This window comes from Homalodisca vitripennis, chromosome 3, assembly GCF_021130785.1.
Source record: "Homalodisca vitripennis isolate AUS2020 chromosome 3, UT_GWSS_2.1, whole genome shotgun sequence".
NCBI classification, from domain to species: domain Eukaryota; kingdom Metazoa; phylum Arthropoda; class Insecta; order Hemiptera; family Cicadellidae; genus Homalodisca; species Homalodisca vitripennis.
Genome location: NC_060209.1, coordinates 198,127,610 through 198,150,055, shown reverse-complemented (window position 1 = coordinate 198,150,055; position 22,446 = coordinate 198,127,610). Strand labels below are relative to the sequence as shown.

At 34.3% G+C, this 22,446-nt stretch overlaps 2 protein-coding genes across 2 annotated transcripts; both read left to right on the top strand.

Annotated features, from left to right (window-relative positions):
* The first annotated feature begins 1,272 nt into the window (after positions 1–1,272).
* On the top strand, positions 1,273–9,367 carry LOC124358007 (DNA repair protein complementing XP-C cells homolog). Its single transcript, XM_046810222.1, has 2 exons — positions 1,273–1,660; positions 7,677–9,367. The coding sequence occupies exon 2, from the start codon at positions 7,684–7,686 to the stop codon at positions 9,352–9,354; it is 1,671 nt and encodes a 556-aa protein (XP_046666178.1). The 5' UTR covers positions 1,273–1,660; positions 7,677–7,683; the 3' UTR covers positions 9,355–9,367.
* On the top strand, positions 9,367–21,459 carry LOC124358008 (DNA repair protein complementing XP-C cells homolog). Its single transcript, XM_046810223.1, has 6 exons — positions 9,367–9,799; positions 13,647–13,888; positions 14,610–14,835; positions 17,418–17,586; positions 18,107–18,261; positions 20,736–21,459. The coding sequence occupies exons 1-6, from the start codon at positions 9,539–9,541 to the stop codon at positions 20,910–20,912; spliced, it is 1,230 nt and encodes a 409-aa protein (XP_046666179.1). The 5' UTR covers positions 9,367–9,538; the 3' UTR covers positions 20,913–21,459.
* The last annotated feature ends 987 nt before the right edge of the window (positions 21,460–22,446 follow it).

Genomic DNA, 22,446 nt, shown 5'->3' with positions numbered 1-22,446 from the left:
CTCACTGAATATCTGTCTTACACAACATATTTAGTGACTATCAGTCTGGTTTTCGCACTAACCACAATACGAAAACTGCACTTTTAAAGATGACGGTTGACATTAGACTTGCTATCGACCACAGACAGGACAAAAAGCATTTGCTCTGGCTCGTATATTTTGAGAATTCCTCAGCACAGGACTGCAGTGTTTGATAAGTCATTCCATGTAATGGCTTGTAGGATGTGGAATATTTTTCCTCAAACAATAACTTACATCAATAGCCGTTCCCGGTTTGTGGCGAAACTGAAAGATATGTATCTTAAGCGGTTAACCTAGGCAGGTTCGGTCTGAGATGCTGTGGGCGTGACAATGGGAGTGGAATGAATGTGTGATGTATGAAAATTAAAGTTAGGACTTATTAGCAATAATTAGTTATAATAACAACTTTAGTTTTATATATATATTAAAATTATAATTTTTATTTAATGTGTTTCTTAAGATTTATAATAGTTAGTTGTCTGTTCTCTTAGGAAAAGAAGCATAGAAAATTGCATCTATGACGACCTTTGCGCTGCTTCCGAATTGACAGGATATTCTGGATGGGCAAGGTTGGGGGTAGAGGCCGCCTCCTGTGGAGATTCACGAGGTAAAATGTAGGGCACTAATATGACTAATCTCAAGTCATTTACCCTTGGAAGAAGGGAAATGCAGTTCTGAACCAGATTCTCCAGTTAAAGCAACTGCCATCATCACAATGCTGAAAAATTGTTATAGTTGAATTAAAGTATCCAAAACAAGGGCACGCAGACAATTTAGAATATTCCATTGATCGTAGAAATCTTGTCGCGAGATACCTTAGAGCTACGGAATAGCATCTAGCATTGCAGTATCCATTTTTATTTAATGAGTGACCACAGCAAGGAGCTCATCGAATAATTTTCCATTCGTCCTTACAAAGTTGCGAAAATCATTAGGTTCCATGATTCTTAGTTCATTGATTAGCTTTTCGTGCGTATACTTCTCCCGATCGATAAACCATTGTTTCGCCCATTTCCTTCCTTTCCTTTTCTTTGTTTTTCAGCTTTTTCCTACAGCAATTAAAACACAGCACAGTTCAGTATCACTCAACATGACTTCACAACATCTAAGCATTCACGAAACTCTCTAGCGCGAATGAGCAGTATGAAAAGTCTGCACAGCTTTTTCAGGAGGTTTTACAATATACCAGCCGTCTGTGCTTGTGGTCGCAAAAATATTGCACAACCTTCAATATCACCTGCAAACGATTAAAGTTATTGTACAAACCAAATTTTTGCACAATGTTATTGAACGTCTGTGGGCAGCGTCAAAATATTGTGCAATCCAAATATTTGACTGACAATCTATTATTATAGGCCGCTTTATGCAGTCTAACTAAGGAATAGCTGAGCTGAGTGAAGCGGAACGATGGAATGAACTTGATCAAGGCACCTCAAGTTTAAATGTCAAAATTCATAATGCTAGGGCTTTTGAATTAATTGGTGAAAAGTTTTCATCACGAACATTATTATTGACCACATTTATTGGACACAGAAAATTAATGTTTCATATAAAACAAATACTGAACAATATAGTGTATGGAGAAAAGTAAAGAATAAAGTAAAAAATAAATTCTCAGTTTATCAACAACAAAGGACATGTAAGTAGTACTGATGATTCTGACAGCAAAATATAATAACTTTAACTTTATAAAAATTACGTTAATTTTATAACTGGAAGATGGCAGATACAAATGCAAATAGAATTCTTTTAAGAATTTACTCTGCTAGAATTCCAATATCGATTTTAACTTACATGACCATTAAATTTTATAATCAGACAATTGCAAAGAAAACACATAGTCTAACATGTACCCATATGTGTGTGTACAAGACGGATTTCGTGTTGTTTGGCATTAACACTCATAGTAGATTACACAATAGCCTTAATCTTTAGGCTGAACCTTTTTTAGAACTAGGCTAGATTGTATTTACATATATAAATATCCAAATTCAATATTATATATTAATTGTAGGAATCAAGAATTATAATACACTAACAACAAGAATATTACATTACAATTTTTTAATAATATAAATCTAATAATAACATTACAAAATAACAAATCCAAGTATGGTCTGGAGCTACTTGTAGATGGCACGGATAGAAGTGAGAAACCGCTTTTGTGAAGGCAGTAACCAAACCCACATGTGTATCTAGAAATTTATAACATAATTTCCTCATATCGTCATTTTGAAATTCTCAACAAAATATTTTCTTCTTGCCGTTAATGTTTACATGACAAATGACTAACTAATAAGAAGAATAAAAATCAAACCATTTGATTAGAACAACCGAATAAAGAGTGTAGGCAGCTTATTAAAGTCTACCCAATTTTCGTGAAACTTTGCATACATACTTCATATTTAGTCTACTTTAATATATATATAAACCCTTTTAAACAATAAAAAACTGAATTAATCTTTTAACAGGTAGGATGTACATGATATAGGTTTAGCCAGTAAAGCCTAAGAAAAACATGGCTATAACTAAAAACTGAAGGCTTTGTACAAACCATGAAAGGTAAATAAATACTTAGGCCTAGGGGTAGGGTACGATAAGCGGACCCGGTTTTTATATCGAAGAATGTAATCATCGATACCTAATATTCGCATCTCAAACCCTAGACTATCAATCGATATAAAGTATCTATAGTTCTCAATAACAATCATATGTTTTAAATTAAAATATGAATATAATATTTACAGTGATCAAACAAATTATTATAACCAAAATTATGAAAACTGAAAATGACCAATATTTGCTCCTCTCACAGTTACAGTTGTTTCTTTCCCACAAATTTCACATAATGGGTTTTTTTGCACGAGTTCAACATTTTGAAGTCATGAAAAACATGTCTTATCATCTTCCAAAGCAATGTCGTGTAGTTTTCTAAAATTGACTGTCATTTTTAATAATCAAATGTTACTTATATAAAATTGAAATATTACATTAAGAGTATTATTTGAAAGTGTTTACAGCTGTTGATATAGATTATTTATTTAATTAATTGTTAAAAATAGTTAATCAGTATCGATTGATTATATTGATGGTTATGATTAAGTAATATCGTTTGCCAATTTCGATATAAAAACCGGGTCCGTTTATCGTACCCTACCCAGGCCTAGTACAAAGCAGTCACTCTATGCATTAGAAGTAACTGTTTAAATCACTCTGAGATAAGGGAAGATACTTATTTTGATTGTTGAATGGGTTTGCCAATGAGAAAGTTGTCAGTTTTTTTTTTATTTTGATGTCTTCATGGTCCAAACTTCATCTGAAAATTAGTGAGCCATTTATATGGAATATCAATAAGATTTCTATTATATTATTATATTTATTTATTTATTTATTATTATTTCAACGGCATCCACCAATATACAATAATTTCACAACATTTTCATGCAACTTAAATATAACATCAACAAAATAAATAACAACTAATTAAATTACAGAAAGTAGTGATTATGCAGTGGAATAATAAATAAGTATTAAGATTTGTGAAATAATGTTACAATAGTGAAAAATCACAAACATCATCTCCAACTGATATTAAGGGGAAAAAAACTCTATCACTCATTACTGTTGCAGTCTCTTTTTAAGGTGTGCGATGCTGTCATAAAATATATCACCATCGGAAGGAATGCTGTTTCCACGCCTATGAAGTCGAGCAATAGGACCGTGGTAGCTGTAATTATTTGAGTGGTGGCAGGTTGAAAACATATTCCTGGATCTGGTTCCAGCAGGCACCAAGAGGGATATCCTACTCAGAAGCTCTGGTGAATCGATCGCCCCGTTGATAAGCTTGTGCAGGAAAATAATATCAAACATTCTCCTTCTGCATTCCAGCGTAGGCAGAAGAAATTCCTGCTCAAGTGCGGGGACAGAGACCTCCCGATAGGCTGCACCTCTCCGATATCTGTGGACTTCTTAATATTAAGCTGTCTTAATAATGATAACAAATATCATTACGACTTTAAAAATGAAGGCTGCACTATAATAAGCCACCACGAAAATCAAATCATTGATATTCATAATAATAAAATGTCTTTATTTTCCAAGTGTATTCTCAGTACAAATTTTTTCAGATCAGCTTTGGTCATAATACTACAAGAATACTCAATATCTGACTACACTAAATAATAAAAGTGATAAATACTACCTTTGCTGGACAATAAAGATGCAGTATAATAAGTGGCCACCACCACAATTGAGTCATGATTATCAACTAGAAATATCAAATACAACATTTGACCTATAGATATTCATAGTTAGGCATTGCCATTTGTTTTATTTTATTTACCTACTGAGTAGGCTAGTGACATCAGCAAGAACAATAGCGATGAACGTGCAATTATTGTCTCAAAATGTACTTTTAAACATTGAACAATATTTTAAATGTTTACAAGATAATAACCTTGCTCCTTTAAGTCTGACGTGTCCAATTTGTAGTGAGGAGATGAAAACTAGAATTAAAAGTGGAAATCATATAGTGTTTCGCTGCAAGACATGTCAGAACAAGCACGACGTTGCAAAAAACACTCTTGAAAAAACTATTAAAATTCTAAATCTGGTATTATGAATAAATTGAAAATCTTGCATATTTTAATTGAAATCAAAGAACTATGACTTCTTAATTAATTAATGTAGTTTTGACGGCTCAGTACCTTCATATAAACCATTTCAGATTAGCCAATGTGATCATAAGTACTACGCTGCTCAAACATAGTTTAAATAAAGTTAGTTATTTTATATAATCTGAAACAAATACATATAAAAGTATAGCTTCACTACAATACAATTTTAAAAGCCTAAAACATAATTCAGTTCAACATTATTGCGTCAAATTAATTTAAAGTAAAATCATGTACTTGGTATTTAATTAATGGGCGGCAACTACAATGAAGATGTATGTGTATTCTTTGCGTCACAAGGAGTCGTTTAACCTTGAAAATAGTAAAAAGTAAGTAATTAATTGTTACAGTGTTTTGTTTGTAACATTTTATAAATATAGATGGGGTAGATAATTTTTTATTTATCATTAATATATTAATTTTTAAGATACAAAACCAGCAGAACTATATTGTTATTTTAAATACCTACTGTATTACGTAAATTGGTTAGACATTTTGTTTTCAATATTTATAGATAGTCCTGAATATCGAGGATTCGATACTCATGAATATTGATGATTCGATACTCATGAATATTGATGATTCGATAATCATGATTTGATTGTGGTTGTGGCCACTTATTTTACTACAGCCTACAATAACATTAAAATTCTACAGCTAAAATGAACAAAACCCTTTAAATTAATCACAGCCCATTGTTACAAACAAGTATGTCTAATGCATTGTTAATACATACATTAAATACTTTTTCTTTCAGATATTATTTTATATTGTTATCTATTATGAAGAATACTCTTTAAAAGAACAGTTTAACATGCTTTCGGAGAGATCTTTGTATAGTTTTGGACTGAAGTAAGAGAAACTTCTTCTTCTGACTTTAAGCCTCACTTTAGAAACTGGAGTTTTCCGTCTTGGCAGGTGCTATGTTCAGCAACCTCTCCTCGGTACTGAAGGCTCTTGTCTAGATACCGTGGTTCCCCAGGAGCAAGGACCTTGTGGATCAAACATAACGTCGTTATCCTGCACATTGCTTCCGTCGGAAACAGGTTGGCAGAATCCCTATAGGAAGACACATGATCATAATGTCTTAAGCCGTAGACAAATCTGACAGCGGTGTTTTGCATGTTTTGGATTCTTTCTTTGTCTCCCACAGATATGCTCTTACCGTGTGCAGGATAGCAGTATTTAAACACCAGTGCATGATATGCAGTCTTGCGGATTCCGGAAGTAGATCTCTAAATCTGCACAAGCTTAAATCTCTCAGCCTACCTAGAGCTCTCTGAATTTTGCAAGTAACATAGTCAGACAAAGTAAGGTCTGTCCAACACAAGTCCAAGAGTCTTAATCTTGTGAGAGACATGCAGGGCCGCATTTACAAATTCGGCGCCCCTAGGCCTACAGACCAAAGAGCGCCCCCCCCCCCCCCCCAGTGGACTCTGATTACACTGACGTAGAAAACCAGTAATTTTCTTAATTACGTAATTTTGATGAAAGATAATTACAATAGTAAATATAGGAGTGTTTTGAATAAATAAAAGCAATGAACCAGTTGCAACATAATATTCTAGCTATTGTTATAATAACAGTGGTCATTTGTATGGTGTAAAAATAAGTTAAAACATATGAGTTTTTAAAGTCTTTTATTTGATTTCAATCAAAAAAATGAAAAAAAAAAACGTAAAATACAGCTAGAAATAATAACATGAGTACACATAAGATAATTCGAAACATATTATATTTGATGAAAAAATTAATTTTGCAGCTTCGATATAAATACTTTGTACAAGAGAAGAAAGTTTGGTGTTTTGGGCAAACATCCAAATGCCCAAAAGAAAGCCAATTAGCCAAAGGCTCAAAATCATTAAGTCATTACAATTTTCTTCTTTGCTCTGACTCAACAAAAGTACGTGTTAATTCTTCTACGTCCAGGCTTTCAGTGAGGTCGGATTCTATCGCCATAACAGAAAGTGCATTTAATTTGCACTGGCTTAGAGAGTTTCGTAAATGGGTTTTCACTCGTTTTAAGACAGAAAACGAGCGTTCACCGCTGCAGTTGGTGACAGCTGTACTTAAAACTGTTCTTAAAACAAGTTTGGAAATATGTGCTGCAAGCTCTTGCCATAAATTAATTGGAGAAGAGTCTTGAAGGATGGTTTCGTCTTATTTTCGTTTTCCCTTTCCCTCTCTGAGTTTTCACTTTTTAAATAGAACTTAAATTGGACACACTCATCTAAGAAGCATTCTTCCAAATCATCTTTGTAGAGTTCAACTAGCTCTTTGCATTTTGATTTGATAACGTTGTCTTCCAATGTCTCCAACTTCAACAAAAATCCAAACTTGTGCTCGACGCCTGTGTAAGCGTTTGCCCTTTTGTCGGGTTCTGTAGATAATCTATCTACAATTACGAAAAACACGTTGACTCAGAACATTTCTTTGGGGTCAACAGGCTCGTTATTTTCATTGTTGTTGGCAATTTCAACCCCGGACCTAGTTGACCGTGGCCACCCGCCTCGCCGAGCACCAACACCACCCGCCGCCGCAACTTTTTTCTTTTGTGTACTTTAAAATTTATGCGCCCCCTAAAATTTTGCGCCCTAGGCCTGGGCCTAGTGGACCTATAGGGAAATGTGGTACTGGAGACATGGTGATATTTAGGTAATTTTAATGTCATGATATAGTTTTAAACATGTGACGAAGTCTTTTGTTCTTCGTTTAGTTTTGTTTTAAAATTGATCGTTTTGTTCTTCATATTACGTGATTCACAGAGCATATTCCTAGTTAATATTTTACATTTCTTCCTTCGCGTACAGTTTACAGATTAGAGGTTTTACTGAAGTATCTCATTCTATCAGTGAAATATATGCATTTTGTGTAGGATTCAATCCTTCATATTACAATCTGAAAAGTATCAGTCAGTTTAGCTGGTTTAAGTTCCTACATGTAAGAAAACTAAAATAATATTTTAAAATTTGTTTGTTTCAGAAGTAAAATGGTGAAAACTAGAAATAGCAGAAAGCGAACTTCTCCAAATCCTGCTGAAAATGAATCAAAAGATACTGCAGAGAAAAAAATAAAATTAAGTCCTAAAACTTCTAGTAAGTATTTTGAAAAGGATGCAAAGGCATTATTGTTTGCTGAAGTAAAAACAAAAGAACATGAAGTACCAGACAAGGGAGAAAGCTCTCTTGCAAACACACATGATTGTAATGAATCTGTATTCCAGCAAAACTCCAAAAGGGGCTGTAAAATTAAATATGAATCAGATAGTGATGAAAGTAGTTCAGATGAATTTATGAAAGTTCCACTTTCACTTCATGAAATTGGGAATTTTGAAACTTTAAAAAAAGAAACCACCACTTTAAAGGAAAATAATGTAATTTCGAATACAACAGAATCCAGTGATAGTACTAATGATGAAAAAGAAGAAGATGGACCTAATGAGTACTATGACTTCTCACAGATTATTCAATCTCAAGAGCTTATTAGTAAAACAAAAAAAGAACAAGAAGAGAAGGCGAACGTGAAAAACTCAACTTTAAATAACACTAAAAGTAAAAAACAATCTAGACCACCACTAAAAAAATCAAAGACCCAACCAAAAAGTAACATTAAGCCCATTGGAGAAGAATTGGGTATATCAGAGCTGCTAGCAATAGCTGAGGGATCCAGTATAAACACTTCAGGAGATTATGAGAATTCAGATGAGGAAGATAGTAAAAACGAACTGAGTACTGAGGAAAATTATTCTTTTCCTGAAAAAGGTGTGGAAGTTACAATAAAACTTCCAAATTTAAAGCAGAAAAAGAAAAGTGGGGGATTTGATATAGAGGCAGCTATGAAGAGAAGAATAAATTTAATCAAAAAGGAAAATCAGGTTTATATGCACAAAGTTCATTTATTATGCTGGATTGCACACGGAATGTTTTTAAACAGTACCATTAACAATGATGACTTAATGGGCTTAGCTTTATCCTTGATTCCATCCAAGCATTGTTACCCACCAAAGCATGCAGATTTGAACTATTTAGAAAAGCTAGTGAGTTGGTTTGTTAATAAACTAACTGTCGATAAAAACAGTACATTTCTGAACAGTTCAGGTACATCTTTGTTGGATTCTTTGGAATCTCAAATAAACTCAAGGGTAGTATTATCGCAAAGAGACCTAGTATTGATATTTTTATGTATGTTGAGATCTTTGGGTATTAATGCTAGACTTGTGATATCATTGCGTCCGGTACCTTTAAGACCCCCTGCTAGTGATTTGTGCCAGGTTAAGCCAAATGAAAACAAGTCAAATAGTGATTGTAAACCCAGAAAAAGTGTAGATTCTCCCATATCAGAAAAGAAAAAAACTTCAAATCCAATAGGTGCAAGAAACAAACAAATAGATCAATCAAGTGAGAAAAACTCTTGTGTTGCATCGTCTTCTAAGACAGAAGTGTCAAATCTAAAGACAAGGAGAAATGTTACAGCAGGAAAGAAACTTAGCAAAAGTGAAAAGTCTGGGATTTCTGGAATTCAGTCCCCTTATTTTAGTTCTTCAGATGAAGTACCATTAAAAGAGTTAATAAGTAAAAGTAACTCATCAAAAGCTTCTGCATCGACAAACATGGTCAGCAGAAATACAAATAAACTTTCAAAGAACGGAAAAAACGAATAAATCTTTGGCTTCAAAAGCAAGTCCTTCTAATGAGAAAAAAATTGCTTCCAAAGATAAAAATGTATTTAAAAAAGAGGAAAGATCTCTCAGTGTAATACGTCAGGAGTTAAATTCTAGTAGCAGTGAAGATGAGGAGGAAAGCCCTAGTATTACAAAACAGAAGATTAATAAAACTAATAAAAAAATGAATGATGTACGGAGTAAAGTGCAAAAGAAAGGAAGAAGCACCAAAGCTGTGGATACTAGTGATTGTGATTTTGAGCCATCTAAAGCTAATAGCTCAAAGAAGAAGTCGGTGGACCGTAGAGTCTTGTCTTCTGATGAAGATAATAGTCCTAATAAAATTGGAAACGATTTCTGGGCTGAAGTCTTTTTAGAAGCAGAAGAAAAGTGGATCAGTGTGGATTTAAGGAAAGGCAAAATCCACTGTATACAACAGCTTTTTGTGAGTATATTGTATTAAATTTTATGTCCAATTAATTTACACAACTTAACTTTTATTTTACTACTTGCACTATATTATGTTGTGATTTAAAGAAATCTCTCCCAACTATAATTTTTGAAACATTTTTGTGACTATTTTAAATAAACAAATACCTTTGATCGCAAAAACTGTTATTTAGATAAATACAATACATAGCACTGTTCCTTCTAATTGATTTAAAATGAAATAGATAAAGAAACAAAGATAACATCAAACAAAGTTAACAAAGGTGAATTAAGATTTGGTAATTTCTGGGAAAGAGTTTTTAAAGGGGTAGGGGAAAGAACTTTTCAGGGCATTTTCATACACATTTAGTTCATCAGTAAAAATTTGTTTTATTTGTAATTTGATCGTCCAACAACAAATGAGTCCCTAACAGTTTTGTCTTTTTACAACTTGTTTATATACCTATTTAAAATGTTTTCCTTCATACCTTGTAGTAAATTTGACATGAAAGTTTCAAAATGGCCAACATATCATTTTCAAACTAGAAAAAGTGTTTTATTTTTAGCATTGAGTATGAGATTCGTGTCACATACCAACACTATTGACTACCTTAAACAGTTTTTGAGTCTTTTTTGTAGTTTTGTAGCTTATAAAGAGTGTGTTTACCATAGTTTGTTTGTAAATTATTATTTTATAGTTTTTTTTTTTTAATATTCAATCTGTCTCCACTTTTTTCTTCATTTTCAAACAAAACAATTCTTGTATTTTTTACTGGAAGAAGAAATATATTTAATATCTATAAATTATTTTAACTTGTTTATTATTATAAGAATTATTCATTGCTGAATTAATGTAATTAAAATTAATTTAGATGTATTTATGTAAAACAATATGCATTTAAAGTATGTTCAATATTCATTTTCAATGTTAAAGTCCAGTTCACCTTCCTCTTAGTGCAGCAAACATAATGCTGTCACAGTTTTGACTCCGGGAATCTGGAGTGAAATGCATGTTCATTGCATTTTGTTATGATTGTTCAGCAGTTTTTTGATCACCTCTTCATCTGATTACATCTGGAAACCCAGTTGCTGAGCACTTTGGTTTATTTTGTTAATCAGTAGCTATTTGTCTTTGTATACGAAATGTATTATTATGTAAATTCACGCAATTACTGATCTTGAAGATCATGTAAATAAATAAATAAAGAGTTTTTAATTATACGACCCTCGCATATACATCCTCAAGGATTTTTTAAAAACTATAGAACATCCTTTCAGCCAGGTTCTCCCTCAATTATTGAAAGTATTGGTATTGCTTATGCATTTAAGATCATGTGTGACACACAGCTTTGTGAAAACAACCTATTTTAAATCTGTCTTTAGATACAGCAAAATTTTCTGGGAAATCTCTTTAAGCCATGGAACCGTGGACTGACCCATTTGGTGTTGATCATGTAACTTCCAAAGTGCGATCGGCCCTAAAAGAGTCGATTTTTATTTTACCGCTAAAAGCATTGTTACCAGTCAGAGACCTTTAAATTGTACATTAATTAAGGCCTTTGAGTTGATTTTAATGTTTAATGATCTCTGATTTTTTTTATCCTGTTTCTTGTTGAAAATCTGTTTTCCAGATGTCATTTTATTTTTAACCTCTGTGCAGCGGTGATTGTTGTTCGTAAACAAATCATTTTGTTCTTCATCGAAAGTTTTTTATTCAAATTGAGCAAAGTTTTATCATACATCTATGATTTACTATAATTCAGAATGGGTTATCCTTGTATGGGTGTACCACTTGTATATCAAGTGATATTCATGACATTAAAATGGAATCTGGCATGACTGACTTTTTTGAGTCTGAAGTAGAAGTGTTGTATCTTGTTTTATATTTTGTTGATTTTGTAGTAAAAAATTGAGTTATACACTGTTCTACATCAGCTAACATCATAAAAAGGTAGAAAAAAACATTAATTCACATGGGAGTCAATTTTATTTTGTTTTTGTTACCTAGCAACTCAAAATGTGTATAAATTTGCCATTTTGCTCTTTTCTCTGTAAACATAAAAATTATTTCCATTTTTATTTCTGAATTCTATAACACTATATATTTTTGTGTTCACAACTAAATTTCGTACAATTTGGCTGTTTCGGACTTCTGAAATATATTATATTATAATGCAGATACTTTTGTGTAATTTTTTTCCATATATAAAATACCAAATACAATATAAGCTGTAAAAATAAATATATATTTTTTACTTCAAAACTAGTTAGCTTTATTCTCTGATTCTTAATAAGAAAAATGATATATAATACTATACATATAATATAAATAAGATTTTATAAGAAATTTACAGAGACTCTGTAAAACCTAAAAAAATCAGGGCACACTTTACAATTTCTGACAGATGCTTCCAGGGTTAAGAATACATGATATTTTTTAATAAAAAAGAGCAGTAAGAATAATTTCAAAATCAAGATACTTAGACCTCTGTAGATCTCTTTATGAATATGAAAATACTAACTATCATCAATATTTATGTGTATGATCTGATTAATTATTTATTTCAAAATTGTAACTTTACTTTTGCACACAATATTCACTCTTACAATACCAGACACAAAAGTAACGCTGTAATGAACTATTTCAGGTCCTAAACAGTTATTTTGTTTTAAGTTTAAAGATTTGTAATCATTTGAAACATCTTATCAATAAGTATGGTGACAAATTATTAAAAAAAGTTTTTTGTTGGTTACTTGTTAATCATTTCTATGCTATAGATGAGTTTTTTTATGCTTGAAAACATTGAATTTTGAAAATGTCTTCAGATTGTTGTTTAGTGCTTTAGATAGGCTAAGTTTAAAAATAATTTTACTTTGCATACATAAAGGCTGTGAAATCTCATTAAATTGTTCATTCTGTGTTTTAATATATATTATTAATTTGTATGGTTTTAATTCTCTGATCACGTTATAAGCTTGAAATAGATGTGAAATGTTTGCTAGTTTTCGTAGGCTAATGTTAGCTGGTTTGTTTTTGTGATTTTCACTTTTTCAGTACTACTTGTGATCTGATGACAATAATGTGTTTCTATTTCTATGCAGATATCATTGGCCTTTGAAGTTTTTTCAGCTGCTCCAATAAAGAAAAAAATTTAGTGGTTGGGTGTTGCATTGGCATCTTGTAGTGTTCCTTGATCTGTTTTTGCTTTTACTCGTTTCAGTCCTAGGTTTTTCCTTTTATTCAGTGTTTATTATCTTGCATAGTACCTTAGACTTACAATTAGATCTGCCTGTGAAGTCTGAAGTTTCTTCCTTAAGGCTTTAAGCTCTCGGTCATAGTTCTTCCTCACTGTGGTTTCATCTTTATCTTCAGGTCATCCATAAGACAGTTCCTTTTTTCTAGAGGTAGTATATAGACATTCTTAAATCTGTCACATTCAATGTTCAAGCATGGTTTTCTTCTGTTCTGTTTCTCTGAGCAAGTGTCAGCACTTAAGTACGTTTTGCATGATTTTGTGAAAGTTGTCATAAGCTTAATTGATATTTTCGGTCTCAAGGATGCTTTCCTGATTTTGAGCCAGTTGGAGTTAATGTTTCTACTTTATCTTCCTTTTGGTTAGGGTGGCTTATTTATTGATAAACACAGTGTGATCTGATAAATCCAATAGTACAATGGATGTTTGAATGTGTTAGGTGTCGATGTTGGTACGTGTCGATGTTGGTACGTATACAGTCTATAGATTTTTCTGGTGTTGGTGTAATTTGAGGTTGGTGGTTGACCTTCTATAATTTTACTTTAAAGGCCTTGTATTTGTTATTGTTTATATCAAGTTGCACACAGTAAAAATGTTAAAATTGTCTAGAGAGGAGCGACACAGCCAGTGCGCTACATAGTGGCATGGGACGATGCGGGGGCTTTGAAAGATGTGACACGCCGATACGCACCACAGTGGATGACAGTGACACGGCGCCAGCGGGTGGATGAAAACTGGTGGCGGGAAACTATTGCTCCTTACGCGCCGTGTCCCTCACTCAGAGAGAAGGAGGAGGATGAAGATCTCGACAGGCAACTTCATGACAAACCTCTACCAACAACCGTGAGTGAGTGAGTACACTATGACTTTATAACATTCTAATTAAGTGCGGAAGCAAATATACATCAGTTACGATGTCGTGATATTGGTTGATCATATAAAATGAATTATTATAAGGAAATTAAGATCAGCAAGCAACAATTTAAGTTATTACCAAGTATTTACCAAAAGAAATTTTATATTATTACTCATTATTATTTGGTATTTTGAACACAATAAACGTGGAATTTTTTAGAAGCTCATACAAGCAACTAAATCCTATGTTTTGATGGAAGAAAACGTAATTCAAAAGTATTATAATAGTCCAAGGTAGAATAATTAACTTATAGTTTTTCACTTTGTAATTAAGTTTAATGGAACAAAAGATTTTTATACATTACTCGTTAAAAGCTTTATACTTTATATATTAATCCACACTATGTAATAGAAAAAAAACATGAACAACATTTCAAAGGGAGTAATTATTAGCATATTTCAAAGTGCATTTATATTATAATACACACTGGGTATTTATTCTTTGTTTGAAGTTTGTTTTTGACAATGGAAGGATTGTGAAGGAAACAGGATTTTTCTGGACATTTTCCATCGTTCAGTGATACAAAAATTCACTGAACGATGGCAAATGTCCGGAAAAACCCTGAGTATTTAGTTATTCTAACGCCCCAAAAACAACTTAGAGTGCTTTTAGACTGAACTAACAATTAAAACTTGCTAACCAGTTTATTATTACAGGTATAAAAACCACCCTTTATATGCCCTGCGCCGCCACTTGCTCAAGTTCGAGGCCATCTATCCACCTGATGCGTTACCGATGGGATTTGTACGTGGTGAACCAGTGTATTCGCGTAGCTGTGTCGTCGATCTGCACACACGCGAAACCTGGATAAAGGAGGCCAAGCTCGTGCGTCGTAATGAGGAGCCGTACAAAATTGTCAAGGCCAGACCTAAGTGGGACAAGGTATCAGAGTTGAACTATATCATTAGTATTAACCCTTTAAGCGTCATGAAAAATTAGACCTGATCTTTGATAAAGTTACAATTTTTTTAAATTTCCAATGTGTAAAGTTAAATTTATTTTCGTTTCTGTATGTCAAAATAGAGTTATTTAACGGTAAATAAAATTTTTTTAGCCTTTTTTAGATTACCTAGGATAATTTTTAACTTTTGAGAATTTCGTAGAATAGCAGTGTAGTTGTCACTAATATTTTTATAATTTATTCAGTAAGTATGGGAATGAAACACAGTTTTATAGATAAACGTATACTATATTACAAACCAATAAAATTAGAAAAATACAAAAGTAGACAAAGAGTGTTTATTTGGTGGCGGGCTGTCACAACTGACATTCCGCGCGTCTCCCGCAAGCCACTGTTATCGCGTGGACTTTGAACCTTCTTATCGCTCGGCAACCTGTAGGACAGACTTGCAGGGCTTGAATTATGTTTCTTGCTTTGTGATAACATCCTTTTGACCGTAGTAAAATATTAAAAAGTTTGGGGTTGACCAAGTAATTGCTCAGAATTACCAAATCTTCAAATTCCGAATCGTCTGGATTCGCCATTCACACGAATAATGGTAAAAAAACACTAAATAAATACTGGAAAACTGCTGTATTTAATATGAATAATTTACTTTAAAAAGAATAAGACACAACAGAAAATTAGCGATAACCGAAATACATATGCGTGTACCGGACGCTTCTCACTAACAACTGGCTAGATGCCTTGACGGGAGCTCCCGTCAATGACTTTGTGAAAGGCGCGGGGCCACGCCCGCTAGACAGTGTTTGGCTAATTAGAAGCAACTGCCACTCCCATTGTAACAGAATTCGAGGCAGGGCAACCCGTCTGTATGTCGCATGACTACTAGAACCATCTAGCAGCAAAATATTCAACTAACATAGCAGTAAGAAAATAAAGAATGCAAAAACGCGGATCCACGGCAATAACGTTTTGAGCTTGTAGTGACCCTCCGCGGATCCGCGTCAATAACGCTGGAAAGGTTAATATAAATAATAGAACTATCACATCACAGATAGTTGAGAAATACGTTAACAAGTTAACTACATGCTATTACATAACATATTCTTTTTTAATGTTGTGTGTCTATGTTCAATTTTTTTTTTTTTTTTTTTTTTTTTTTTTTTTTCTCTTAGGACAAGAAGCTTCTAAATTGCACTTAGTCCTGTAAGGACCTTTGCGCTGCTTCCGGAGTGATAGGATATTCAGGATGGGTAAGGTTAGGGAGTAGGGGCCGCCTCCTATCAAGATCCATGAGGAAGAATTAGGGCACTACATCTCAAAGTCATCCCGGAAGAAGGGAGGCCAGCTGTGAACCAGCCTCTCCAGTCAAAGTAGGCAGGGGGTGGCACACCCTTGTTGAGGTTAACAAGAGCCTCTGAGGTAAGGGAACAAAACCCCACCAACTCCAACAGCCATCCTCCACAGTAGACTAGACCTATTGAATTGCCCATGAACCCCAGAATCTCAACATTTGCGGTTAGTGATGTGCTGCTACTGGACATCCATAAGGTTACCCAGATTTAAGTGACTCATCGGTTTTTGCTGTGCCCAGTGGTGGGTTCAACTGGAAGGTATAAACCAGCCAGAAGTGATCCCTGCTGGGTGTTCTATGTACAATACTAGATAAAATTTACTCTACAAAATTTCTAGGAATTCACTTAGATCGAACCTTGTCAAGGAGCACTCATGTAGACCTCAGTAGATGGGGAGATAATTTTTAATTAGATATTATAATTAATGTAAATGTAATTTATCTCCATTCCCCCTTTCTGCATCTGGAATCTGGAGTCATGTTTATTTGAAGAGATCCAAAAGAAAGTCAGTGACAAAGGAACTCAAAATAAACTCTTTACATCGTTTCGACAGAGATTTTTTTGTTCTCTTAGTTCTCTTTTTGTTTGCTTATATTGCACTTAGTCCTATAAGAACCTTATCTCTGCTTCTGGAGTGACAGGATATTCAGAATGGGTAACGATAGGAGGTAGGGGCCGCCTCCAATCGAGATCCATGAGGAAGAATTAGGGCACTAATCTCAGTCATGTTCCCCCCGGAAGAAGGGGAACTTTGACCTTGACCTCTTTGACCTCTGAACCAGCCTCTCCAGTCAAAGTAGGCAGGGGGTGGCACACCCTTGGTGAGGCTAGCAAGAACCTCTGATATTTAGGGAACGAACCCCACCAAACTCCAACAGTCATCTCCCGCAGTAGAGTAGACCTATCAGCCACCCTTGCCCTTGAATCTCAGAATCTCGACATTGGCGGTTAGTGATGTGCCACTCCTGGACATTCATAAGGTTGCCCAGATTTAAGTGACTCATCGGTTTTTGCTGTGCCCAGTGGTAAGTTCAACTGGAAGGTATAAACCAGCCAGAAGTGATCCCTGCTGGGTAGACATCAGAGCTTAGACAAAATAAACTCAACATTCACATTGAATCAAGCCTTCCCACCATAACCACGTTATTATAATATATATTATTACTTGTAAAGCACTCAGTGTATATAACAATGTGTATGTGTAGGTGAGCCAGACCGTGATCAACGACTTGCCGCTACCTCTGTTCGGCCATTGGCAGGTGGAGGATTACATCCCACCGCCAGCTGTTGACGGCAAGGTTCCGAGAAATGAATACGGCAATGTAGAGCTCTACAAGCCTTGCATGCTGCCTGCAGGCACAGTCCACCTTCAAGGTAATAATTGCACGTCATCAAATCTTTGTAAAACTATATTTGGTATGTTAGACCAGGGATGACAATATACCCTGTTGTAGTAAGTCTCAGTGATATGATTGTAGAAGCTTTGGTTCGTAAAAGGAAAATACATTGATTTTCTCAATCTGCCCAAGGCGTTAAATTGTGTTGATTGATAATAATATTTTGCTCCAAAGATTTGTTAAGAGTATTAGAGGAAAGCATTTTAATGGCTCAATATTTTTATGAAAGAAAGAACGTATTTAGTTTAAATCGCCAACCTTGTTTCTTCTTAAGGAGATCTGAAATATTGTGTCTCAAGGGACCACTCCTTAGCTAATTGCTATTTTTCATATGTGCGAATAAGACTTTATCATCGTTCCTGCATGAGCAACTTGTGCGGAATATGGATGACAATACTCTTGTATGAAACTTTCTTTAAAATAAACTTTGGAGTTTGTAGCAATCTCTGCATGGGATAATTGCTCTTTCTGTACTTATAACAAAATTGTGTGTCCAGTGCCTCAACTTGCTCGCGTAGCACGCAAGCTTGGCATCGACTGTGCACCGGCTGTCGTGGGCTGGGAGTTCAGTGGAGGAGGCAGTCACCCAGTCCTTGATGGCTTCATTGTGTGCGAGGAGTTCAAAGAGACTCTGTTGAATGCTTGGGATAAGGTGAGTACCTGGATACAACCTATTTTCAGTCTTCATGGAGAGGTTCACAAAATCTTATAACATACACATTACGTGATAGAACCCTATAATACATATTTTCAATATGTATCATATGCTGAATATGATTCATAAAAAGCAAATGAAAGCAACTTATTGTTTGTAAACTTACTTTATATGTTTTACAAATTTCAAAAGCATGTAATTAGCTGAATTGACATTTTTATACTGTACAGCCTAGTATAATAGGATCACACCTCTACTCCATAATTATTGATCTAAATAATATTTATTTAGCCTTTTAGTAGGATTAATACTTTCTATTTATCCATCCTAAGTCCTCATCTTGAGCCTTACTCTTGATTTTCCCTAAAGAGGATCAAGGATAAAATCCTTCTCTGGATGCACTTACATGACCATCTAGGTCATCATACCTCCAGGTGGTTGGTTGATGTTTATGTGCAGAATGAAGGAACAAGACTTCAATAGATGATGTGCATGGTTTGTGTCGAGATTTACAAAGAATTCTTTGACTGTCTATGAATAAAGGCTAGAAATGAAACATGCAAAGTGGTAGATATGTAATATTGTCATTAACATTTACTAATAGTCCAAGAAACTAAGTTTTAGGAGAACTGCTCAAAATTAATCTAGAAGACTTACTAAGGCAGTCTTTCTGTTGCATGAGAAGAAGCCGCCAAAAACAAGTTTTCTCGTGAACATCTATCTTTTTCCATATACACCTTCATCTTATACTACTACTACTACTACTGCCGGGGCGTAACAAATCTCAGTCGATTCTTTGCCTCATCTATGAGCCTCTTCCACGCCACCCTGTCTTCCGCCAGATCCACAGACCCTCCACACCGGGTCACATCTTCGACCACTTGATCGCACCATCTTATCTTTGGCCTACCCAAAGGGCGCCTTCCTGTCGGTACCGCCTGGTAGACCTCTTTTAACCTTGTGCCCTCCTGTCTCCGATGTACATGTCCTAGCCAGCTAATTCTCTTTGCCTTCACCAAAGCCACAATATCAGGATCTTGGTATACATTGCGTAATTCTCTATTTTTTCTTATTCGCCACACCCCTTCATCACATATTGGTCCAAATATTTTTCGGAGAACTTTATTCTCAAAAACAATCAACCGCCCCTCATTTTTCTTCGTTAATGTCCATGTTTCAATTCCATACATTAGGACTGGTTGAATGATTGTTTTATAAATTCTTATTTTGGAACATTGTGACAACACACCTTCATCTTATAGGTATTGCAATTGGCATCACAAATTTTGAGAACCTTTATATCGTATTTGTTTGTTTTAGCAGTTAGGTACTGCTTAAAACTAAGCCTGCCTTTGAAGGGGATCATACTCTAGTCTGTAACAATGTTTTCCCCAGGGATTCTTTTTTTCTGTAAAAACTGTTAAAATGAAATAAAAGGGGATTGGTTTTCGTTCGTACCCTTGATGTTGAATATTTAGGTTATTGTTAAAATGCCATTATCTTAGTAACAATTGGAACCTATTTCAGCTCATGATTTGTTTTACAAGACAATTATTGTATGAAATCCCTCTAAACATAGTCGGATATTCATGGAAGATGAACTAAACCCATCCACAATGAAAGTCCAACGAATTTTTTCATTTCATCATTGTTAGTGAGTCGCCATCTATACTTTTTTCTCACCTTCAAATGGTTGCCACTTATCCAATTTCTCTTCTTTCATACTAGCCTTTGCATGTTCAAAACATAAAGCACTGCCAAACTTATGTACCTCTCATCATATATAGTTGCAGCCTTTTAATTTTCACCAATAGCACTAATATTCACGTTGCTGTTTATATCATTAATTACACTTGGAATTTCTACATCACTAGGACCTAAATATCTTCAGTACGATCACTTTCCTCATCACTAGGAATCGCGGATTGACCACTTGGGATACAGTCTGAATCCAAATCCGTATTGTCAGCTTCACTATCTACATTTCATCCAGTCCCTCATCACTACAATCGACCTTCACCATAGCGTAGGGGCTATGGCTCTCTAACTGAGAGGTCAGGGATTCAATTCCCGGGGATGTCAATATATATTTGTAATTAAGTTTGTATCCTTTTCAGGGTTGCTAAGTAAATAAGTAAATTGGTAGTTTTCAAGGTAAGTCTGCTGATCTATCAAATGGTAACAATTAACTTCAACTTTATTTGAGTCGAAATAAAGCAGTATATTTCCATAAAAAGTGTACATTAACTTGAATTCATCCCAAATCCGACATATTGAGTCAGCCATTTTTAAATAGTTTTTTGGGATTGTTTCTATCCCAGAACGATTTTGTCTGATTTTGGATATGCTTTTCAGTAATGGTTTATGATATAAAACTGCTTTAAAAATGTTCTATTACAATTTTTCCTATGTTTACCCCTAACTTGCCTGGACTAAAAGCATATTCTAACTTGAATTTTGTTGGTGGCCAGGAAATGGATGAGTCTGCCAAGCGATCCAAAGAAAAGTTGGAAGCCAAGGTCTACGGCAACTGGAAACGGCTTATCAAGGGGCTGTTGATAAGGGAACGGCTCAAGACGAAATACAACTTTGGTGTACCAGTCACTGAGAAGAAAAAGAAACCTAAACCGAGTACCTCAACATCATAGCTGAAGCTTTTTACTTTACATTTAAGTTTTTCTTTTAAGAATGAATGATTTTGAATCAAAATATGTAAATACACATAGGTTAAGTACTCTTTTTTATATTTGTATATAGCAAATATTGCTGCAGCAATAAAGAAATTGTACCATGGCTAACAATAGATCTAATCTATGTCAAAAATGTAACCTATTTTCAGAACTCTGCTGATTCTTTTTGTATATTTTTTATTACATCACTAGAATTATAAGCTCAAATGAAGTCGTAAAATATAAATACGCATAGTTGTATTGTTCAGAAGTGTAGATTACAATCATAAAATTGTACATATTTTTTCTGATGATTTAACAATAAAATATCAGAAGGAATATCTGTAAAATAATGAATAAATATCACAATATGACTTTAATTACTATTTTAATAAATAAAATGTTAATAAATTTTGTTATTTAAATTGTAAGTTTGTGTGTATTTAAATAGCTTTAAGCAACTTTAGATAGTTGTAATTTTGTCACAAATGTAGAAATATATAAATATAGTATTTTTTATTTGTAATACAATTTTTTATTTCCCTGTCCTTTCTTTTTATGACAGATAAACATAAAATATTGAAGTGGAAAGTGACAAACTTATAGTTTTGAAGACAGCAAAAAATACATATTAAGTTCAGGTTTGAGTGTAAAGACAGGGAAACAGACACAAGCAGTAACTTGGGATGTAGACTTGCAAAGGCAAGGAAACAAATGCACACAGTAAGTGTGGGTTAAATTGCAAAAGTAGGGAAACAAATACAAGCAAATCTTGGTATTTGGACTGCAAAGGCCCCTCCTAAGGAGACAAATGCACACAATAAATTTGGGCTTGATTGCAAAGGCAGGGAAAAGATGCACACAGTAAGTTCAGGTTTGATTTCAAAGACAAGGACACACAGTAAGTTTGGGTTTGAGTGCAAAGACAGTGAAACAAACACAAGCAGTAACTTGGGGGTTTGGGCTGTAAAGACTAGGAGACAAATGCACACAGTTAGTTTGTTTTTTAATGTGAAGACGGTGAAACAAACAAGCAGTAACTTGGGGTTTGGACTGTAAAGGCTAGGAGACGAATGCACACAGTAAGTTTGTGTTTGAATGCAAAGACGGTGAAACAAACACAAGCAGTAACTTGCAGTTTGGACTGCAAAGGCTAGGAGACAAATGCACACAGTAAGTTTGTGTTTGAGTGCAAAGACAGTGAAACAAACACAAGCAGTAACTTGCGGTTTGGACTGCAAAGGCTAGGAGACAAATGCACACAGTAAGTTTGTGTCTGAGTGCAAAGACAGTGAAACAAACACAAGCAGTAACTTGCAGTTTGGACTGCAAAGGCTAGGAGACAAATGCACACAGTAAGTTTGTGTTTGAGTGCAAAGACAGTGAAACAAACACAAGCAGTAACTTGCAGTTTGGACTGCAAAGGCTAGGAGACAAATGCACACAGTAAGTTTGTGTTTGAGTGCAAAGACAGTGAAACAAACACAAGCAGTAACTTGCAGTTTGGACTGCA

Coding starts and splice junctions, on each gene's coding strand:
- LOC124358008 (XM_046810223.1), top strand. CDS start 9,539: ATGAATGATGTACGGAGTAAAGTGCAAAAGAAAGGAAGAAGCACCAAA. Junction 14,836..17,417: donor CCAGACCTAAGTGGGACAAG/GTATCAGAGTTG, acceptor GTGTATGTGTAG/GTGAGCCAGACCGTGATCAA. Junction 17,587..18,106: donor AGGCACAGTCCACCTTCAAG/GTAATAATTGCA, acceptor TTGTGTGTCCAG/TGCCTCAACTTGCTCGCGTA.
- LOC124358007 (XM_046810222.1), top strand. CDS start 7,684: ATGGTGAAAACTAGAAATAGCAGAAAGCGAACTTCTCCAAATCCTGCT.